Raw genomic sequence first — 21528 nt, 5'->3', positions numbered from 1 at the left:
CATGGTAACATAAAAAATGAAAAATAATTATAATCTTTACAAGTTTAATAAGAATATTATTGCCTTGCATTTTTGCAAATCTCATGTCTGGCTTAAGTGAAAACTGCTGGATTCTCATATCCATTTCTTTATTCAATCTGTTGCTATATGGTTTTTTTGCTTAAAGTATATGAGGAAAATCTGGCTTTATACAAATATGTAGTTGTGAAAGGGATGAGTATTTTAATAGCCTTTCAGATAATTATAGATATTCTATTACATTAACCCCAAAACTTGACTAGTGGTACTTTCTTGGAGGTTGGTTGTAATGTGGAATCTAAAACTATGTATCAATGAACTTTCTGTACCATTCCAATAACCTCTATTGGTCTATTTTGCACTGTGAATGGATATTTTACCCAGTCATAATTTTGTAACATCATGCACTGATCCTTTAGAAAACACTGGTTCACTGAGCTATGCAGATCATCCAGATATAAACACATTATACAGTATCAAAACATCACATTCTTCAATATCAGCACCAATCTCATCAGAAAAGTCATTAAGTATCTATGAAGCTGTCAAACTCCTGATGGCAAATACAGGGTTTCCAAAATACTAATTTTTCCTCGAAAGCTCAAATTGTCATTGGCAACAAATACTGCCAGTTATTTCCCTTGAAGTAACAGATTCACTTTGTTCTTAAAAAAAAAAAAAAAAAAAAAAGTCAGATATTCAAGTCTGAATAACCGTAATTTGTCTGTCAGTCATTCTCCTAAGTGAAAATGATGTGCACAAAAAAAAAGCAGCTAGTTCAGCTCTCAAAGCACCTCTTTTCCTCAAGACATTGAACTGTGGTACACGGTAGAGGTGCTTTATGAGTATGTCCCATTTCATCACAAAGATATTAAAAAGGTGTGTAGCCATAGGTTGAGATTTATAAAACAAATATTTTTTACTGTCTCGCCAAGAACATTCGTAAGCGAAACTGGCTTTTTCTGTTTAACTGCAAGCATGGGGCAGTGAAAAATGATATACATTTGTTACCACTGCCTTGATTTGTGCTAAGACACCAGCAGTTTTACTATCCGTGGCTTCTGAACCATCATGTAAATGTCACAGTGAAAAAGGCAAATTATGTCTTAGTATTATTATGAAAATAGTTTTGATCTTATGAATCTTCTGAATGCATCTCAAGGATCCCCAGGGTTACATGGATCACACTTTGAGAGCTGCTGTCCTAGATGATCCCACTGGGAATTTACAAATTATCCAAAATTCCCGAATTTGCAGTTCAGTGCTGTTTTTCTTTCCCTTCTCTTTCTTTCACTGGCTTTTCCAGCTTAGATCACAAATAAAGGTGTGCCAATAAGAACTAAATGAGAAGTTACTCTGAGGACAATCATATAAAAATGGAATGCCTACTTAGAGATTTCAGATAGTTGAATCTTTGTTTTTTAAAATACCATATTTCCAGAAATTTTTAGTACCTCCCAAAAGTTATCACTACATTTTAAATGCTGCTGTTGATTTCAATGAGAAGCTATAAACTCAGAATCAGTAATTATTCAAAGTAGCCTTAACATTTTACCAGTAATAAACAAATTTTCTATCAGAAAGCTAAACAACTTATAGAAAGATACAGATAATTTGATAATAATTATCAAATTATATAATAAATCAAATTCTATAGAAATAATAAAAACAAATTATATATAAGAACTCTCCTTACTTTGTCAGAGATAGCCTAATAAAAGCTAAGTTATTTCTCCTGTCATCTTCACTGTGGCCTCTCTGATCCAAATTCACAGTCTGAACAGATAAGCCAACACAGGGGGACAGGAACAACGGACTTAATATTAAGGGCATGCTTTGCTGGATGCTATTTCCTCAATTTCCAAAACCTTCCTAGTCCAAGAGCAACAAATTTTCAGTCTTTCAAATGCCTGTTTCAAATGCCTATAAACGAGATTATATTATAAAATACCTTATTTCATCAGTGTCTGGTACTTTTGTGTAAGGGAGAATGGCTCGAACACGCCTTCTATCTTCTACTGGCTAGAAACCATAAAAAAATTGATTTACAAAAGATAACCTTTCTATGTCAAAGTCAAATTGGGTATGTCCACACAAAGTTAAAGCCAGTAAAACTCCACATTATAAATTCTGTAGGATCATTCAAACTATTTTTTACTGAGGCTCTAAATACCCAAACCCTGGAAATGCTCATCTTGTTTTGTTGTTGTTTGTACAGAAATTCTTTTAACAGTATAACCAATATGTTTTTAATCAGGTAATATGAGTTATCATTTAATTTTAAATACACTACACAACATATAAAGTAACCTTTCTCCAATGATGCAGAAGACATTTCAGAATCTTGCAGCCACTTCAGCATTAGCACTATGATACCAGTAATTACTCCTCATTCATTCAGAAATATTTGTTAGGGTATCACCATACAGTACGATAAAAAAAAAATCTAGTTACTTAAATACAAAGTAACAGAAAAATTACTTCCTTTTTTTTAAAGAAGTCGCCAGTTATGCTCTGACACTACAACCAGAATTAAATCTTGAATTATATTATAATAAACATCACGAGAAACTGAACAAGAGCTAACCCCATTAGTAAAGTGAAATAATAAAGTTTTGAAAGATATTTTACTTGCCTCTGGCGGTGCAACTGGATAAAGCAATTTTTCTCCTTTAAGCAAACAGGAAACATGACTGTAATAACCTATTAGGTCTGACAGAGAAGAAAAACGTCTTCCACCAATGTAGTAATCCCCACACATAGCAATAATCCTATTTGTACAGGAAAAAAAATACAGTAAAACAAAAACCTTTATAACCAATTTTTAAGACCAAGTTCCACAGAAATTATAAACCTATAATTTTCATACTTTTCCTTTATCTACATCCTTATATTAAAATACCACTTATTAATACCTTCACCATATGCAAATTACTTGAGGTTATTTCTTTTGAAAAGATATATGTATGCATTTGAAATGAAACACATATCTGACTTATAAACCTCAATTACATAATTCATTAAAATATTTATAAATCCATCCTCAGATAACTCTTCTTACTTTCCATATTTAAGACAAAATAGCAATTTTAATTAGTTTTCTTTGGCTAAAAGTAGTTTACAGATCTCTTGAAATATTTACAGAGTATAATAATAATTTCACATTTTACACGTGGTATGACAGTACTCTTAAAGTCTATTTTAAAATCTAAAAATTAAGGGTATACAAACATTTTATCAGTTAACTTTACAGGCACTAGATGATTTTTTTTTCAATGGCTCCCATAAAAATGAAATCAAAGACAATAATATATGTAAATATATTGATACAGACTTTGATATCTGTACTTGAAAATCTAGATGCCTGTTTAATTGAAATGAATGTCTGCAAAGAGTTTCAGAACAGTGAAGCTAAAATGAATTAAACTGCACTCTTAAAATACTGTTTCTGTATTTTCTGTTACTCTGTGGTCTGAAAGTATACATTTCTTTTGTTTCTGCTTTACCACTCAAAGTTTCTTTGTAATTCTTTATACTTTAAAAGTGATAACTATACTTATGATTAGCACAAAAAAGTCCAATAATACTCTTTTTAAAGAAAAAATGTAAGCATTCAATAGTATCTACTCTAAATCACTTATTAAATCATTTAATTGAGAACACATTTCTTTCTCCATTATTTAAATGTCACTAAAGCAGGTATATTTATGAATACTACAGCAAAATAGCTACAGTATGTAGCCTCATAATAGGAATAAAGACTTACCTAAAATGGTTGACAACATTTGTCTGGCTAAGAAATGAAAGTACAAAGGACCCTGGCCTCCGATCACTCTCTCTTATAAGGTAACTGCCGGACTTCCCTGCCTGCCTGAGGCGTTCTTCTGCTATAGTTCTATCAAGTTTTCCATGATACCACCTAAGAAAAAAGGTTAAGAGATTAGAATAAAAATAGCAACCACAAAATTACTATTGGCAGTTGAAAAACATACTACAGATTTTACATACCTACATGTAACTTAGACATTTACATTTTACTCTGAACCAGTCGTTCCAATTTTAACTCAATTGTTTTTAATTTCTCAGTCTCTCAAAAATAATTCATTTACTCAGTTTTTAATCTGTTCGATAAGCTCAGGCCTAATCACCTCACATATTCACTTCTTCTATTTCTGCCCATCTCTCTACCTCCAGGACTGTCTACCTGTTCAAGATACCAACACTTATTACAATCTAATGCCTACCTAGAAAAATAAGAGTAAGATGGACAAATGGAAACAAATGGTTCATTTACTACCTCTCTATATACTAAGGAACCAAGACTTGATATAACAAGGCACATGGTACCTGGAAGAAAATAAAACTTTATTCCATTTTAATGTTTGTGCCCTAAAATAGGAAAACAGAATGACACTGTCTAACGGCTGCTATTCTAATTTCCTATTTCAATATGAAGCTGATTATTCTCTTTTGTCTTAAGATGATCCACTCCATAACCACACATTTGAACTCTCCAAATTTATTTAACAAGCATGTGGGAAATACTGGGTCGGCCAAAAAGTTCGTTTGGTTTCCCCATAACATCTTACAGAAAAACCCAAACGAACTTTTTGGCCAAACCAATAAATAATACCTTTGTCCCTTTAACTTTCTTGCTCTCAATTTAACTATCTTCTACCTACCATACTACTAGATGATTTGCTTAAATGACTGGCTATACCATGGCTACAACTCTAGCATTATCCATACTACCAATCTATGCCTATAAAAGCCACATGGATTGATATAAACAGATGCACACTTAGAAACAGACTGGAATTTTCATATGGTCATGGTAACAAATCTACAAAGTAATTGTTATGAAATATTTTTATACTTTCCTTTGGTACTTGTCTAACTTGAAACATTCAGAGGAAAATAATAAATATTCATATTACATTGATATACTTAATATCTAGCCATAAGTTGACAGTCAAGACTATAATAGAACTATGACTATTTTTGTAAGCTTGCTGTAATGAAAGCTTACATTCTTGACTCCTTAGTTTATTTCTTTTTTTAAAAACTTAGAACTTCCCCAAAGAATTATTGTTAATTTTCTTCTAAAAACCAACCCATTTATTTGACAGTTTGTGTATAAGACAGAAATAAAATAAATGATGAAAAACAGTCATGAAGCTTCATTATAACTCAAAAGGAAAAACATAATTGTAAACCATTAGTATTAGGGGAAGAAAGGAAAGAACAATAAACATTGCATTCCTCTAAAATTCTAGTCTTAGTTCAACCACTGTCTTTGAGGCTACTGACAAGCAAATTTAGCTTTTAAGAGCTGGGTTTTTTTGTTTGTTTGTTTTTAATTCTAATAGGAAAAGCCTGGACCAATGATCATTAAAAGTTCCTTGAAGAGCTAAAATTTAATGATAGATGATCAGGACAATATTTTGAAATTCTAGGCTAGAAGTTTATTTAACTGTGAAAATATATGGGACAACCTTGGAATGTGAACCTGGTACATTCCTTATTACCTAAAGTAGTGGAGCTAACCCACAGAGCAGATTTACACATTGAACAAAGACAAAATTAAGGACAATTTTAAACAAAGTACCTATTTTTGTATACTTGATATTTGTTAAATTTCTGGTGTGTTTTAAGCAAAATGTCAAGATTAAAAGATTTTTTAATCTCATTCATCTTGTGAACTCACCATAAGACGATACACAAAGGTACATGAGGCATTACACAATAACTAATTTATAACAAATACCTGACTAAAGACTTTTATATATTTGTGATTTTCAGTTTTTACATCTATGTACTTTCTATAAGATTCTGGCATTAAAACAGGTATTCAGTTCAAGACAGAGACATAAATCTTAATAAACAACTTTGTTTCCTGATTATTAGTAATTCCTTTTATGCCAAAAACTCTTAAGTTTTGAACACATTAGGTAAAACATGTCAATTCTTGATTATGACTATAAACTGAAATTAAATTATCCAATAATAGGCTTATGAGCACATATGTAGTTGAGTGTGATCCTCAAAACATTCCATTGTTACAAGTCTCCAACTGTTCTAGGAAAAAAATTGAATGGTCTTAATCAAAACTTAGAATTTCTTGCATTATCTTTATTGTTCACTTCAAATTATCAAGGTGAATCATACTAACAAGAATACTTTAAATATATCTGCACAGATAGGATGGCTGCACTGATACCTCCTAAGCGTCTTCAGAAGAGATTAAGCTGACCGGTGAGACTAGGACTTATCAGAAACCTCCGTAATTATGGTCAAGTCTCTATACTTTGTACCTCATTACTATCACTTGTAAAAAAGGGGAAAATAATCTCCATCTCAGCCTCAGAACACATTAAATATTTGTCCTAAACTCCTTCAAAGAAAAACAAAAATGAAAAAGCACTATATAGGCTATATAGTATAATGGTTAAGAGTAAAGACTCCAGAGTCACTGCTTGTGTTTGAATCCTAGCTCTGCCACTTGGCTGTACAATATGGGCAAATTTCTTAATTTCTTAGCCTGAGTTTCCTCATCTAAAAAAGGCACATATTAACAGTACCTGCTTCATAGAAGGTTGCATGATATTATTATAAATGAACTAGTACATACAAAATTATATACATATAAATTATATACAATATACATAGACTATGGGGCTAATTCAGCTTCATCAATGAAAATATCAAATTTTATACTGTTGCATAATGGATGATTAATTTGTAGATCACCTAAGCCTCTGTTATCTTCCTACCTTCCAGTCCTGTTTACACTGCATCTAATTTTGGGAAGAGAACAGGAGCAACCAATCTTCATTTCTGCTAAAACATTGATTTTAAGAGGAAATTTCTTTTTCCAAAGCGTCTTTTTTGAACAGTAACATATCATACATATTAATTGACGTTGGAAGCTCCAAAGTATTCATAAACTAGAAATTCTTCCACTTCTCCTGGCAATTCTAGAAGGAAACCCTCAAATAGCCCCACTCTTTCCCCAATGTGGATATATTCTTTGGAGGAATGGCAAGGACAATATGCATTTGAGATACTGTGACTTAAATTTGCCTAAATTAATACTTTAATAATAAAATATCTAATGTTCTCCTATTTAAAAGTAAACTACCCCTCTCTCTTCTCTCTCTCTTTCAAGGAAGATTGGGAAAAGAAACAGCAGGAAATTTAAGAAGTAAATACATTTTTCTCAGCTAGTTTTGCAATTTTTGGTTGAGAAATCTTACAGACAGATATGGAGTCTTTTGATTTCATTTTCTTAGACACTACACAATCAGTTTATCTAAAATAAAACATCCAAGATGAAACTACGTATTAAATAAGTCAACGAGAAAAGAGACAAGTTGGACAAGCTGCAGGAATCATTTTACTTTTAAATTTGGAATCACATGAACGTTTTTATAAACATGTTGTACATTGGTACAGTATATTTAAGGGGTCTTGGGAGGGCCTTTGTGGTTTTTAGTCTCTCCTAATCAGGTAGAATAATATAGAAATCTACACAATGAGAAAACAACCTGGTGTGAATATAGACAGACACAACTCAAACTACACAATTATTTAAAACTAAGATGACAATACTAAATGGAAACTGTCTACTACAGTAGAAAATAATTAAAATAGCACTACCATCAACAAGCTTCCTTTGTCTAAAAAGGAAACTAAATTGAAGTTCCCAGCAGATCACTTTTACTTTCCACTATGCTCTTCATCCTAGTTATGTCACTGACAGGCACCAAAGTTCTCAGAGAGAAACATAAGTGCAGAAATCTAATTGCCAAAAAATCTCTTGTCACCTGAATTACCTGGAACTCTGTGTGCCTGATCATACCATGAACTTCTAAAGTTTTCCTGTAACTCTCAAAGATGTTAATCATATTTTCTCACACATGCTGTCCTTTCTGAAATTAAATTGGTTATTTCAGTCTGGTAAGACGTATACTAAAAACATTTGCTAAAACTACTATAAATCTCCTAAAACCTCCACATTTCTTTTTAACTAACATAGTTCCCACAGTCATACAGTCTGAGCTGGTGGTCAAGAAAAATAAATTGACTTTTTAAAGTGAAGGCAAAGTAAAGATACCTTATAGTAAATGATTTTATTGTCTTCCCCCCCCCCCACATCGTTATGCAGACAGACTAAAATTTGGTCACTAGTAAATTCACCTGAACAACCACTAGACTAAGCATAAGAGGTGTAGTACCCCTTAGACCAACTGCATTACTTAAGAAATATTCATGTGTATGTTTGACATCTTGAGTATATTTGTGTGTTCAGGCAAATAAGAAGTATGCGTGTATGTCTGTGTGTGTTTGTGCATTTAGTTACATGTCTCAGATCAAATTAGCTCAAGAAAAGAACAGAAATTCTATTTCCTTTTGCCACAGGTAACATATTTACAGGGGCCAAAGGAGGTTTAAGTTCTGTGGGAGTATTTTTTAAAGAAACAGCACTGTTACATGTCCATCCACCCAAAAATTCAGTTTACTGAAAGACTAATATACTAAAGGTGGGACCAATAACACAATGCTTATGCAATCAAAAGTTTATATTGGACTTCCCTGGCGGTCCAGTGGTTAAGACTTTGCCTTCCAATGCAGGGGTGCGGGTTCAATCCTTGGTAGGGGAGCTAAGATCCCACATGCCTCACAGCCGAAAATCCAAAACATAAAACAAAAGCAATATTGTAACAAATTCAATAAAGACTTAAAAAAAGTTTATATTGAAGTACACTTGACCAAGATAGTCTCATTCTCACTAACCTTAACTCCCATCACCCTGGAAAAAAGATAATAAAGAGTAGAAAGAGCCACACCCTCTCCAAAAAATGTTATACACTAATCAAACATATTTATTTAAAAAAACAAAGGAAAAAAAAAGGAAAAGCACAATACTCACTAGCCAGAGGCTAACATCAGTTCCTACCTCACAGCCTCTAGCCCTGTATCAGTGAAATTTCATTTCTCAAAAAAACTACCAATTCCTACAGTTGACCTTTTCTTAGAACTTCAACAATTACAGGGTCATATCAGTAACTAAGTACATGAAAAGAGGGCAAGGAGATGACTTGTGACCATCTGGTCCAATGAATGCATTACTGCAACATAGTTGTAAACTATCTTGAAGGGTAGTTTTTCTACTTAAAAAGAAACACTGTGATTTTTTTGTTTTGCTTTGTTTAATTTCACAATGTTCAATCTAAAACTTTGGAGGGTATGGTGATTCAGTGGCTACCTACTGCAACTATAACATTTCTTAACCTGTATTTTAAGATATACCTTTAAAACACTGAATCTGAAGTTTAAAAGCAAACTTTAGTCTGGCATGGCCTTTTATTTAGTCCATCTCCAACAAACTATGTGTCAAGCATTGGGCTACATGGTAGAAAAACAAGTTAATACCACAGAACTCCACAACATAGAAGTTTATGGTCTCATGGAGAAAACAGACAAATTAGGCAACTGCAATCTGATACAGCAAGTACTAGAATGCGGGGGCATATGGAAAAACTTCAGTCTTAGCATTTTAGTGTACACTTCCTGAAAAAACTGATGGCTAAACGGAAACCTACAAGACAAGTAGCAACTAATTCAGAGAAAGCAAGGGACTGAGAAGGTGAGAAAGATGTCACTGGCAGAGGGAAAAAGTAAAGACAAGCAAAGGCCAAAAAAAGTTCATATACACATAGGGGAGTATGAGAATACTTTAAACTTTCAAAATATACTTTGCAAGCCTAATTCTTATCAGATAATATGGAAAGAATATAACCTTCTGAATTAGACTAGATTTATAACCTTACTTGCCGAACTTCTTTCAGTACCTCAAAGAGAAATTAGCCTCAAAGAACATTTTAAAAGTTCAAAATATTCTCAGATCTATCTACTCATCTGCTCCCAGCAATAATCCAAGCGGGGGGCAGGTATTAGAACAGAGCACTCAAAGTTCTCCACCGTAAGTCCATTATTCTCTCCTATGTCCCCTATATCCCAAACAAATTACATTTATTCATTCAACAAATACTTTTTAAGCACCTGCTATGTTTAGACACTGTTTTAGACATAGGTTTTCTCCCTATGCTTTCTCAAAATGTTTTTCCTATGTAACATTTTTTTAAATAAGGTGAAAAGATTATGCAATTTAGCCAAAAGTCATCCTAAAATTAAGGTATTTTCTAAGTTTTTTTTTTTCCCTCAGAAATTTCTATGTCTCTACTCTCACTCATAGAAATATCAGTATCTCTTCAGCTCAAATTATAAGTTCTCTATGAGGATAATTCCCAAATTGTTCTCCCTAAAGCTGGCTTTCCTCCTAAGCTTCAGGCCTAAGTTACCAAGTACCTGCTAAGAAGCTTCACCTTAGGATGACTGTAACCAAATCTAAAATATCAGCAACTAACCTTACAAACACATACACATGCGCGCGCACACACACGCACACACACCCACCCCTCTTCCTCTTTACTCCTCTATCCTGTTAATGGCACCAGCATCTTTCCTAGTGTTTAGACTCAAAACGTCAAAAGCAACACTGATTCCTTCCTATCTCTCTACCCATAACACTACTGCCAACTCGCATACTGCATCTCCAATGTCACCAATTACTCTCGTTCAGGCCCTCTTTTTCTCTTTCTATTTCAACCCGTCCTACAACTGTGCAAAGATTATACTCCAATAAGATGTTAAAAAAAAAGACTTCCCCATCATTCTTTCCCACATCCCTTCTCTTCTTTCTCTCCTGCTTCTCATCTTGACTTATGTCACACATCAATCCACTCACCCAAGCTATTAGGTAAAACTATATATTGCTGTATTTTTTAAGGTCAAAAAAACAATTACATATGGTTCAACCTAGTGGAAACCTTTCATCAGTACCTCTGACTTATGCCTCTATTCTGTTTACCTCATATCCAATTAGTCAAAAAGCCTTAACAATTCCAAATTCTCAATACCCTTTTATCTATCTAGTCTTTTCCCTTCCCACTGTCAACATCCTTCCTCATCATGTCCTGTAGTAATTCCTGCATTAGGTCTTCTAGCTTCACTGCTCTTCTAGTTCCTTACACATCTGTAATAATACTTCCCCAGACAGCTATACCACATCTCAAAAACTGAAATGGTCCCATTGCTTATAGAATAAAATCCGAACTTTTGACATGACATTCAGTAACTCTTATGACTTCTCCAGTCTTCACAGGACTACTTGCCACTTCCTAAACACATCAAGCACATACTTTGAAGCCTCTATCCCTTTGATCATGCTATTCTTTTCATTTGAAATGCCCTTATTGCCTGCCTACGGAAATCCATGTCATTCTTCAATGCCTACCTCACGTGCTATCTCCTTGAACCTCTGGGCATAATTAATCTTCTTCTATCATACTCCCAGCTTATTTCTTATACTCTTTTTTGATATTTTATCTTACTGTAATATAGTTAGTCATTTTCACATCTATTTTTTCCATTAGATTGAAAAGTACTTGAGGACACTGGGCACGTTAAGTCATCTTCACATTCTCTACTCTAGCCCTTGGCACAATGCTTTCAGCATGGTAAGCATAGACAGGTGGGAGGCCAAGAAAAACAAATTTGTCAAAACTTCCTGCCTACGTTGAAATTCTCAAGTCATAATCCCTTACTGGAATCCACACGGAGAATGCTTTGCATTCTCCCAAACTATTTCCTCAAGCTGCACTGTCCTCCCACCTGCATTCTAGAGATCTTTTATCACTCTTCCCTCCAGGGGACACCGGGACTCCAGGCTGAGCCCAAATGCCACCCCCTCAAAGGAATCTTCCAAAGACCATTCTGCCCAAAGTGATGTTTTAAGTCTGAAAATCATCTAGTATATGCCTTGTAGTCACATCTATTTTCTCAGTAGGAAAACTGAGTAGAAATATTAGTTCCCTCACCTGAATACCCCCAACCTCTCCTACTCTGAACTTTCACAATATTGGCAATCTATACAAATTGCTGACACTCAAAGACATTGATTTGGATGTTGCCTATTCAGCACCCATCCCATTCAGGAAAATCACACTCACACCACCCTCTGGCTACTCTTCCTCCCCCACTTCCGAGGAAGCTTTCATTTTCTTTGAAGAATGCAGCCTAGTCAAAATCGATCATTCCACAGTGAGCACCTGAACCAAGCAGAGCTCTTCACGCTGAAACTGAGAGTCAGCCTTTTTCTGAAGGCAAAAGCTACAGGAAGCAAGGTCAAAGAAAGGGTTTTTGTTTATTTACTCGCTAGGTTTTCCGCCACTTGGAAGACCCAGTCTATAATAAGAAAGAATGAAGGTGAGAGGGCCAAACAGATAAAGAGATGGAACTAAAGATTCATGAGAACATTCAAATCCCTGTTGTACTTATCTTTGAGATCCCAGTTACAAGCCTACCCTTCCCTTAGTTAGCTGTTCATCTCACCCATCTATTACCTCTAGACCAGTTTTTTGATCTCCAGGTCCTTTCACATATTTAAAAAATTACTGGACCCCCAAGAAATAGAAATTAAAACTGAGTACATTCTAAATGTTTACTATTAATTTTAAATTAACACATAGTGGAGTTAATATTGTCAATATAGAAAACATATTCTTTGTATAAGATAACTATAATTTCCAAAAAACATTTAGTGAAAGGAGTAGCATTATTTTAAATTTTATATACTCTTTCATAGCTAACTTAATAGAAGACAACTGGATTCTCATATCTGTTTCTGAATTCAATCAGTTGCTGTATATTGTTTTGGTTCATAGGTTATGAAAACTGCTACTCAATGAAGCTACTTAAAAGTTAAATAACATGTACAATCTAACCACACCTATAAATGTTCCACTCTGCTATTAAAATCCATCGGTGTACCATTTATTCATGCATATTTTGTAGCATTATGCAATAGCCACTTGGCAATATTGGTTCACTGAGTTACGAAGATCTTCCAAGTGTTAACATGTTTTATTTTATAATATCAAAATATCACATTCTTTATATCACCACTACACAATAAGGTAGGCTTGGGTTGTCTAAACTGCCTATCTCCCCCTTGCCCAGCTCCTAGGAGATAACCTCGAAGCCCTTGAAATATCCTGCCCAGTAAGAGTGTCTTTGTTTACTGAGAACCTTGGGCCATACCAGATCATTTATGCTAATATGATTTATGGTGGGGGATTTGGTCCACCTCTGAAGTCAAACTGATGCAGTAACTAAGGTCTGCCACAAGGGGGCGCCAGGTCCACATGACTACACCTCAATAAAAATTTTAAACCGCAAAGCTCAGGTGAGCTTTCCTGATTGGCAATACTCCACATGTGTTGTCCCACACTGTTACTGAGAGAATTAAGCACTGTCTGTGTGACTTCACTGGGAAAGGACAACTAGAAGCTTGCATCGATTCTCTCCTGGACTCTGCCCTATACACTTTCTTTCTTAGCTGATTTTAATGTGTCCTTTGGCTATAATAAACTGTTACTGTGAGTGTAACAGCTTTGCTGAGTTCTGTTTGTCCCTCTAGAAAATCACCGAATCTGAGGGTGGTTTTAGGAACCTCCAACAACAGGCATCAATATAACATGGGTGTCACAACTCTTTTCAGGTAGTAAGTGTAACCTTGAAGAAAAAGTGGCACTGTCTTCAAAAAAGTGATCTGACCCTGGGTTTGGTGGGGTTTTCTTCAAGAAATAAAAAGCATCACATGTGTATATTATACATCCTTTCTAGCTGACCACAGATTTGTTCTAGAGTTCAGCATAAAAGTTCTAATTTTTGTTTTGTTTTGTTTTAGTGAAATGCCATGTCCGTTGCTAATTCTAGCTGTTATAGTTGCACATGTGAAAAATATCTATATTGTAGTTTACGGATTGGTAGCATTTCAAATAAATGGTATATTTAAATACTGACCTGAAATTTTTTGAGATGCTTATCAACTGACATTTTTTCTCAGCTCAAGAGTCTGAATTATTTTTTAATTATACCTTTTAATATTAGATTTATTCTTTTAAATATATTAGGAATTTAAATATAAGCATGCCATTTTATCTTGGAGCAAGAAAAGAATTCCTCACAAATGATTTTTCTCTTTGGAAAAAATAAGCTGCAAAAATATCTGTTAAACTATACACAGTCTGTAAATGAGCACAGCTCATTGAAGCTTCGTATACCTTCGTAAGGTATACGAAGCTTATAGGATGTAATGTTTCATCCAGCTAGTTCTTATATTTTGAAAAAATGTTAAATAGTTTAATAATGCCATAAGAAATCTTTGCCCAGAAAGAAAAATATCATCAGAAAAGACATTATTTAGGAAGCTTTCAAACTTACAGTTGCAGACAACAAGGTTTCCAAAATTCTAAGTTTTACTTGAATGCTCAAATTTTGCTTGAAAGCACCAAATAATGTCAGTTATTTCCCTTAGAGTAAGAGGCTCACTTTGTTCTTTTCCCAAAAAAGTTTCTGTCAAATACTCAAGTTTGACTAACCAAGGTTTATCTGTCAGTCATTCTTTATAGTAAAATAGTGTGCCATAAAAGAAGTGGCTAGTTCAGCTCTCAGCTCAAATAATCACACAACTGCTTTTCAAGACAAAGTACTTAGGGATGCAGCATTATGTGAATTTTCCATTTCATCACACTAAATATTAAAAAGACATATGCTCAAGAATTGCAACTTAATAAAATTAATAATTTTCACTGCTCCATCAAAGACATTCTTAATTGAAACTGGCTTTTTTCTTTTTCTTTACAAGTGTATGGCAGTGATAAATAAAATGACTAGTAGTATAGTTTGGTGACACTGCATTAATTTATACTGAAGTACCAGAAGTTTTTACCTCCTATTGCTTTGCACCATCAGTGCAAATGTCAACAAAATGGAAATGGTAAATAATGACTTAGTATTATGAAAACCTTTACAGACCTCCGAAAGGGTCTCAAGGAACCCCAGGGTTCGAAGCCAATATCCTAGTAAAAGCAGACTACAAGAGTCCTAGGGAAGCTATTCCAACCTCTTGAAGCATCTCAGCTAAGCCTGTCACCTTTAATATGGAAGACAAGGCCATTGCCAATATTATAACCAAAATTTTAATTCTTCCCTCTCTATTTCTTTATGCCAAGCTCACTCAGCCTCCATTAGTTATGAATTTTTGGTTGTCATTGTTTTTATATAAGATCAACTCTGTTATGAAGCACCCTATTTCCAAATATTTTATTAATTCAAACATTATTTTATTTTATTGATGTTTCAGTTTTTTTAACTTCTTAGCTTTGACATCTTTCTCTACTTACTAATATTTTGATGAATAATTCCATTCTCTTTAGATTACTAATTTTTCTTTAGTTGAATTACAGGCTTATGGAATTCTTTAAATTCCTTAGTTTCCACTTGATGGTTTGATTCCTTACCTTTAACATAATTTCAGCAATTATTTTGGAATATCTTAAGATCACTCTAAATTATGCTCAAAGAAATGAACTTCAAGCCAGCCAATTATCATCTAATTGACCTTCAAAGTCAATAAGCTCCTTGACATGACTTGCCATAGTGAACAATCTGAGCCTTTTCTCTAGTCAAAACATTACATATACCTCCTTCCTCTTCTCCCCCTAAAGCCTTCTCTCCAGATCACCCAACAGCAGCACATCTTTCAACCACCTCATACACATCAATTCCAGAAAATGACCCTATGGCATATAAAAACTGAATATACAGTGGGAGGCATATTACAAAAAGTAATCATTAATAGTCCTGCAACAATCAATTAGCTGTTTGGAAAGTAATCAGGCAAAGATTTCCAAACAAAATATACAAAATAAGTGCAGGAGAAATTAAATAATTATTTTTAAAATCAAACTATAAAAACCATAGGTTTACATATAAATCTTAATATGATAATCCATGCTTAAAAGCCAAAAAAGAAAAAAATACAAAGATTGAGATTTGACAGCACAAATACTTAGTATGTCAAAATAAAAGTAAGCAAAATTTTAAATGCACACATGTGCTTATTTAACACACACAAGGAACATCACTGTAGTTGTTTTCAATTCCAAAAGATTAGATAAAAATTAATAACTAGAGATCTGAGTAAATAAACTATGTACATCCAATAGAAAACTATGTAGCTACTTAAAAGAATAATTCAAATGTACACAAGTACAAAATCTCCTCAATGAGTCCTATTCTGACTACCCTAATTAAAATTTGCACCCTCCCTTCTGGCACTATTAATACCCCTTTATCCTATCCAATTTTTTCTTTTTTTTTTTACCATAGCACTTATTACCTCTAATATTTTGTATTATTTATTTACTATGTTTATGTCTTTCCCCCAGCAAAATGTAACCTCCAAAGAAGCAAGTATCTTCATCTGTTCATTCATTTATCCTAAGCATCTAGAACAGTACCTGGTATAAGATAAGTTCTAAAAAGTTTATCTGTTAAATAAATAAATACACAAAAAAGTGACATAGTTGAGCTTAGAAAGTGTAACTAGAGAACTGAGAGCCAATGCTGGACAGGGATTTTTTTTTTAACTAAAGAATAATTTTGCATACATTTCTATACATACTGCATTTTTTACCCTGTGTGCGAGTATATATTGCCTACTGAAAACTTAATAATCTTAATGCTCATAACAATATGTATTCAATATTATACATATATATGTGTGAATAAAAATATATATTATGTATATACTATATAATAGCAATGGCTACTACTAAGAACAGTGAGATTAGGGAGGTATGAAGAAATGGAGTAGACACTTTCCTGTATTTTTTTTTTTAACAAGAGGTATTTATTAATTCTTGTCACATTACTTGCAGCAGAATAATCCTCCAACCAAGAAAACCAGAAATGGCAAACAGAATACAAGAAAAAAAAAGAGGTTTGTCCATTTGAAGTCATCCAAGAACTGGTAAGGCAATTAGAATTTGAGGAGCCAAAATTTCAGAGAAAGTAAGAGTGCCATTCAGTAGCCACTTTCCTACATTTCCCCTCAGAGTATTTGCTGATTGCAGTCACAAAGCAAGAGTCTGAGAATCCATGCAAAAGACCACTTCTTCTGCCTGGGTCCCAGTAGGAGGAAAGGGATCCAGTAGAGCTTTTTGACAGTCTCACAAAGCTAGTGAAACATATTAGAGACTTGAAGGGCCAGGATTCCCGTTATAAAGGAAACAGAAAATTGAACCATAGGCTGAACTAATTCCCTCCTAGAGACATTTACTGAATTCTGAAGCTACAAGGATAAGAAGTTCAGCAAAAACTGCAGAGCAAAATGAAGTATTTGAAAATTTTGTGATTAAAGTAATTTGACTGCATTCTATCTGCTTAGCAAAGGAAAAGGTGAGCCATCTTCTGTATCAAATTATCATTCAGATCCTCTATAAATTGTCAAACATGTCTGGCACTTAATTAAAAATTAACCGCATGCCAAAAGACAGGGCCCAATAAAATGAAACAAATAAGCAAAATAAAACAAAGATACAATATAAAACTTCAGAAAAAAATCAAAGTTGGTTCTTGGAAAGACTAATAACTTGGAGAAATTCTAAGACTGATCAAAAAAAGAAAAATGTCACAAATTATCAATCTTAGACCCACAAGTAATTAATTTGAAATTAATAAACAGAGACTTTAATAATCCAAGAAAATATGTGAAAAGGTAAAGCTGGAATTTAGCCACAAAATTGGAATGATTAAAAAGTAGTTGAATTTACAAAATTAAGGACTAAATATATTAGAGTAACAGCAGATTAGTTATATTTTTAAAAATCTAATAAATGGACAACTTTCATAGAAAGTATCCTTACTGAAGCACAAAAAGAAAAGGATAGAATATAGAGAAAAGAGCATATAAGATAAATGGGACAGGGACTTTCCTGGTGGCGCAGTGGTTAAGAATCCGCCTGCCAATGCAGGGGACACGGGTTCGAGCCCTGGTCCGGGAAGATCCCACATGCCGCGGAGCAGCTAAGCCCGTGCGCCACAACTACTGAGCCTGCGCTCTAGAGCCCGTGAGCCACAACTACTGAGCCCGCGTGCCGCAACTGCCGAAGCCCGCGTGCCTACAGCCCATGCTCCGCAACAAGAGAAGCCACCACAATGAGAAGCCTGCGTGCACCACAACGAAGAGTAGCCCCCACTCACCACAACTAGAGAAAGCCTGTGCACAGCAATGAAGACCCAAAGCAGCCAAAAATAAATAAATAAAAATTTATATAAAGAAAAAGATAAATGGGACATAACTTTTGAAGTGGTTATTTATGCCATTTATGTGGCATCCCAGAAGGAGGAGGAAGAGAATGGAGCAAAGGCAAAATGTGAAGAGAAAATGGCCAAGAATTTTCCAAATCCAATGAAAGATATCAACCCAAAGATGAGAGAGTGAGAGAGACAGAGACAGAGAGAGACAGAGAGAGACAGAGAGAGACAGAGAGAGACAGAGACACAGAGACACAGAGAAAGAAAGAAGGAAAGGGGGGGAGGGAGGAAGGAAGAAAGAAAGAAAAAGACAAGACTGCCTCATCTAGGTACATTACAGTAAAGATGCTAAAAACCAAAGACAAGACTAAATTTTAAAAGCAGTCAGAACAAAAAGACATTATATTCAAAGAAAGAATAAAACTCCTCGCTGACTCTGCTGGAAGCAAGAGACTAGAATATCTTTACATTTTTAAAGGAAAATAACTGCAAACCTAGAATTTTATGCCCAAGACAATATCCTTCAAAAACCAAAACTAGCATGTTTTTAGATAAACAAAGCAAATATGCTGACGGTTGATGTTTAGCAAAAGAAATACTCAAAGAAGTTCTATAGGAAAAAAAAAAGGTTCCCACGGAAAAGCATGGAAATGTAGTAAAAAGTAAAAAAGGTAAACATATGGGTAAATCTAAATAAACACTGACAGTATAAAGCAATACTATCTAATGAGTACTGAAGCATAAATGAAAATTCACAACTATAATGTAAAAAGCAGGAGAAGCATAAGTAGAGTTAAAGCGTTCTAAGTTCTTAGCGTTGTTAAGGAAGTGGTAAAAGTAAATATTTTACGTAGATTGCAATAAGTCAATGATATGTGTTGTAATCTCTAGGGCAACCACTAAAAGATCAAGATTGTCAGAAAGGATAAAAAATAAAACACACTTGTAAGAGATATATCTTAAATGAACGAACACAGGAAAGTTGAAAGTGAAAGGATGGAAAAAGTTATACCATGCTAGCACAATCAAACAAAAAATGATGTCAGACAAACTAGATTTTAAGGCAAGAAGTATTATTACAGATAATAAGGGGCATTTCATAATAATTAAGGGACCAATTCACCAGGAATTTAAGCTAAGCTGGTGGTGCATATACCCAATAATGGAACATCAAAATATAAAGCACAGTAGGTTGGGAAACTTTAACATGCTTCTCTTAATAGTTGTTAAAAGAAGCAAACAAACAAACAAAAAGAACAGTAAACATATGACCAAGATTCATAAATATAATGTAAAGACCTACACAGAAATAACATCTGATAACAAAAGAACATATATTCCTTTCAAGTGAACATGCAACATTTATCAAAACTGCCATATGCTAAATCAAAAAGGAAGCCTCATTTCAAAGGACTGATATCATTCAGAGTATGTTCTCTGGACTTCATGATACTAACAAGTCACTAAACCAAAAAAAAAAAAAAACCCAAAAAACAAAATTTAAAAAAACAAAAAACACTACATACAGCTGTTTGGAAATTAAGCAATATACCTCCTAACTATTGAATCAAAGAAGAAATCACAATGGAAAATAGATAGTATTTAAATAAATGATAATGAAGATAGGACATATAAAAAGTTGTGACATGCAGCCTAAGCTATACTTAAGAGTTAAATATGTAGCCCTAAATGCTTATATCAAAAAAGGAGAATGACAATAATTATTTAAGAATCTACCTCAAGAAATTACAGAAAGAACAAAAAGTTAAATCTGAAAAAGGCAGAAAGTAGAAAAGAACAGAATTAATGAACTCAAAAGCAAAGGTATAACAAAACTTCAGACAGCAAATCAAAAGTTGGTTTCAGGAAAGATTAACAAAATTGTTAATTCTAGCAAAACTAATCAAAAGAAGAAAAAAGTCATAAATTCTCATTTTCAGTAATGAAAAGGGAGAAAATCAAAGGTCCTGCAGAAGAACAATTGATACAAATGATAGTTACACTATCATTTATCAAGACTTATTGAAAAGACAAATAAGTAAACCAAAGGAATAAAATTGAGTTGTAACAGGCTCACACATAGCCTGCCATTAATTTATGACTACAATAAACCTGAAAAATACAGTCATTCAGATAATGTTGCTGGGTCAACTGGATATCAATATTTTAAAAAGGAGGAGGGGGGAATGAGGGGGGAGGGGGAAGAAAGGAGGAAGAAGGGGAAGGGGAGGGGGAGGAGGAGGAGGAGGAAGGAAGATGAAGCAAGATACCAAATTGATATCTATAAGATGCATATCCAATGAAGGACTCATAGCCAGGAAAAAGACCAACTAGAAATCAGGAAGGAGAAAGAAGAAAAGCCAACAGAAAAAACGGCAAAGGACTTGAACAGCCAATTGCGGAGGAAGTGATCCAAATAAGTCAATAAATATGAAAAGATACACACCATCATTAATCATTACATCTGGAAAATACCAATTAAAACTATAAGGGCTATTTCATTACACACCTACCAAAATAGCTACAATAAAAAGAATAAACAATACCAACCATTAGCAAGAATGTGGAGTAACTGGAATTCTCATACATTGCTACTGAGAATGTAAATTGGTATAAGCACTTTGCAAAAATAACAGTATCTACCGGCCTTATCATATGAACATCCTATGACCAGCAATTCTAATCCTAACTGCACATATATGTTGATCAAAAAACAATACAGGGCTTCCCTGGTGGCGCGGTGGTTGAGAGTCTGCCTGCCAATGCAGGGGACACGGGTTCGTGCCCCGGTCTGGGAAGATCCCACATGCCACGGAGCGACTAGGCCCGTGAGCCACAATTGCTGAGCCTGCGCGTCTGGAGCCTGTGCTCTGCAACAACAGAGGCCGCGCTAGTGAGAGGCCCGCGCACCGCGATGAAGAGTGGCCCCCGCTTGCCGCAACGAGAGAAAGCCCTCGCACAGAAACGAAGACCCAACACAGCCATAAATAAATAAATAAATTAATTAATTAAAAAAAAAAATACAATAAAAATTCATAGTAGTACAATTTGTAATAGACAAAACTGGATACAACCTAAATGTCACGTCTATCTATATTAGAAAAGATAATAAATGTGTTAGTCACAGTGTAACAATACAAGCAATGAAAGAATGAAATATTGCTATATGCAACAACATGGATAAACCTCATAAACATAAAATTTATGAAGTAACACAAAAGAATTCATATTGTACCACTCAATTTATATAAAACTCAATTTATAGAAAATTCAAAAACCCAA

General features: G+C 34.1%; 1 protein-coding gene across 1 annotated transcript in view; it reads right to left on the bottom strand.

The window, feature by feature from the left end:
- The window catches only part of RASA1 (RAS p21 protein activator 1), a 107940-nt gene that overhangs the window by 55218 nt on the left and 31194 nt on the right, over positions 1-21528 (bottom strand). The window contains exons 2-4 of the mRNA XM_061189425.1: positions 3785-3937; positions 2654-2789; positions 1970-2040 (exon numbers count right to left, since the gene is read on the bottom strand). Coding sequence (XP_061045408.1) covers positions 1970-2040; positions 2654-2789; positions 3785-3937 — 360 coding nt within the window. The remainder of the gene's footprint in view (positions 1-1969; positions 2041-2653; positions 2790-3784; positions 3938-21528) is intronic.

This window comes from Eubalaena glacialis, chromosome 4 (genome assembly GCF_028564815.1).
Source record: "Eubalaena glacialis isolate mEubGla1 chromosome 4, mEubGla1.1.hap2.+ XY, whole genome shotgun sequence".
NCBI classification, from domain to species: domain Eukaryota; kingdom Metazoa; phylum Chordata; class Mammalia; order Artiodactyla; family Balaenidae; genus Eubalaena; species Eubalaena glacialis.
The sequence above is the reverse complement of the archived record's forward strand: the minus strand, read 5'-3'. Positions and strand labels throughout refer to the sequence as shown.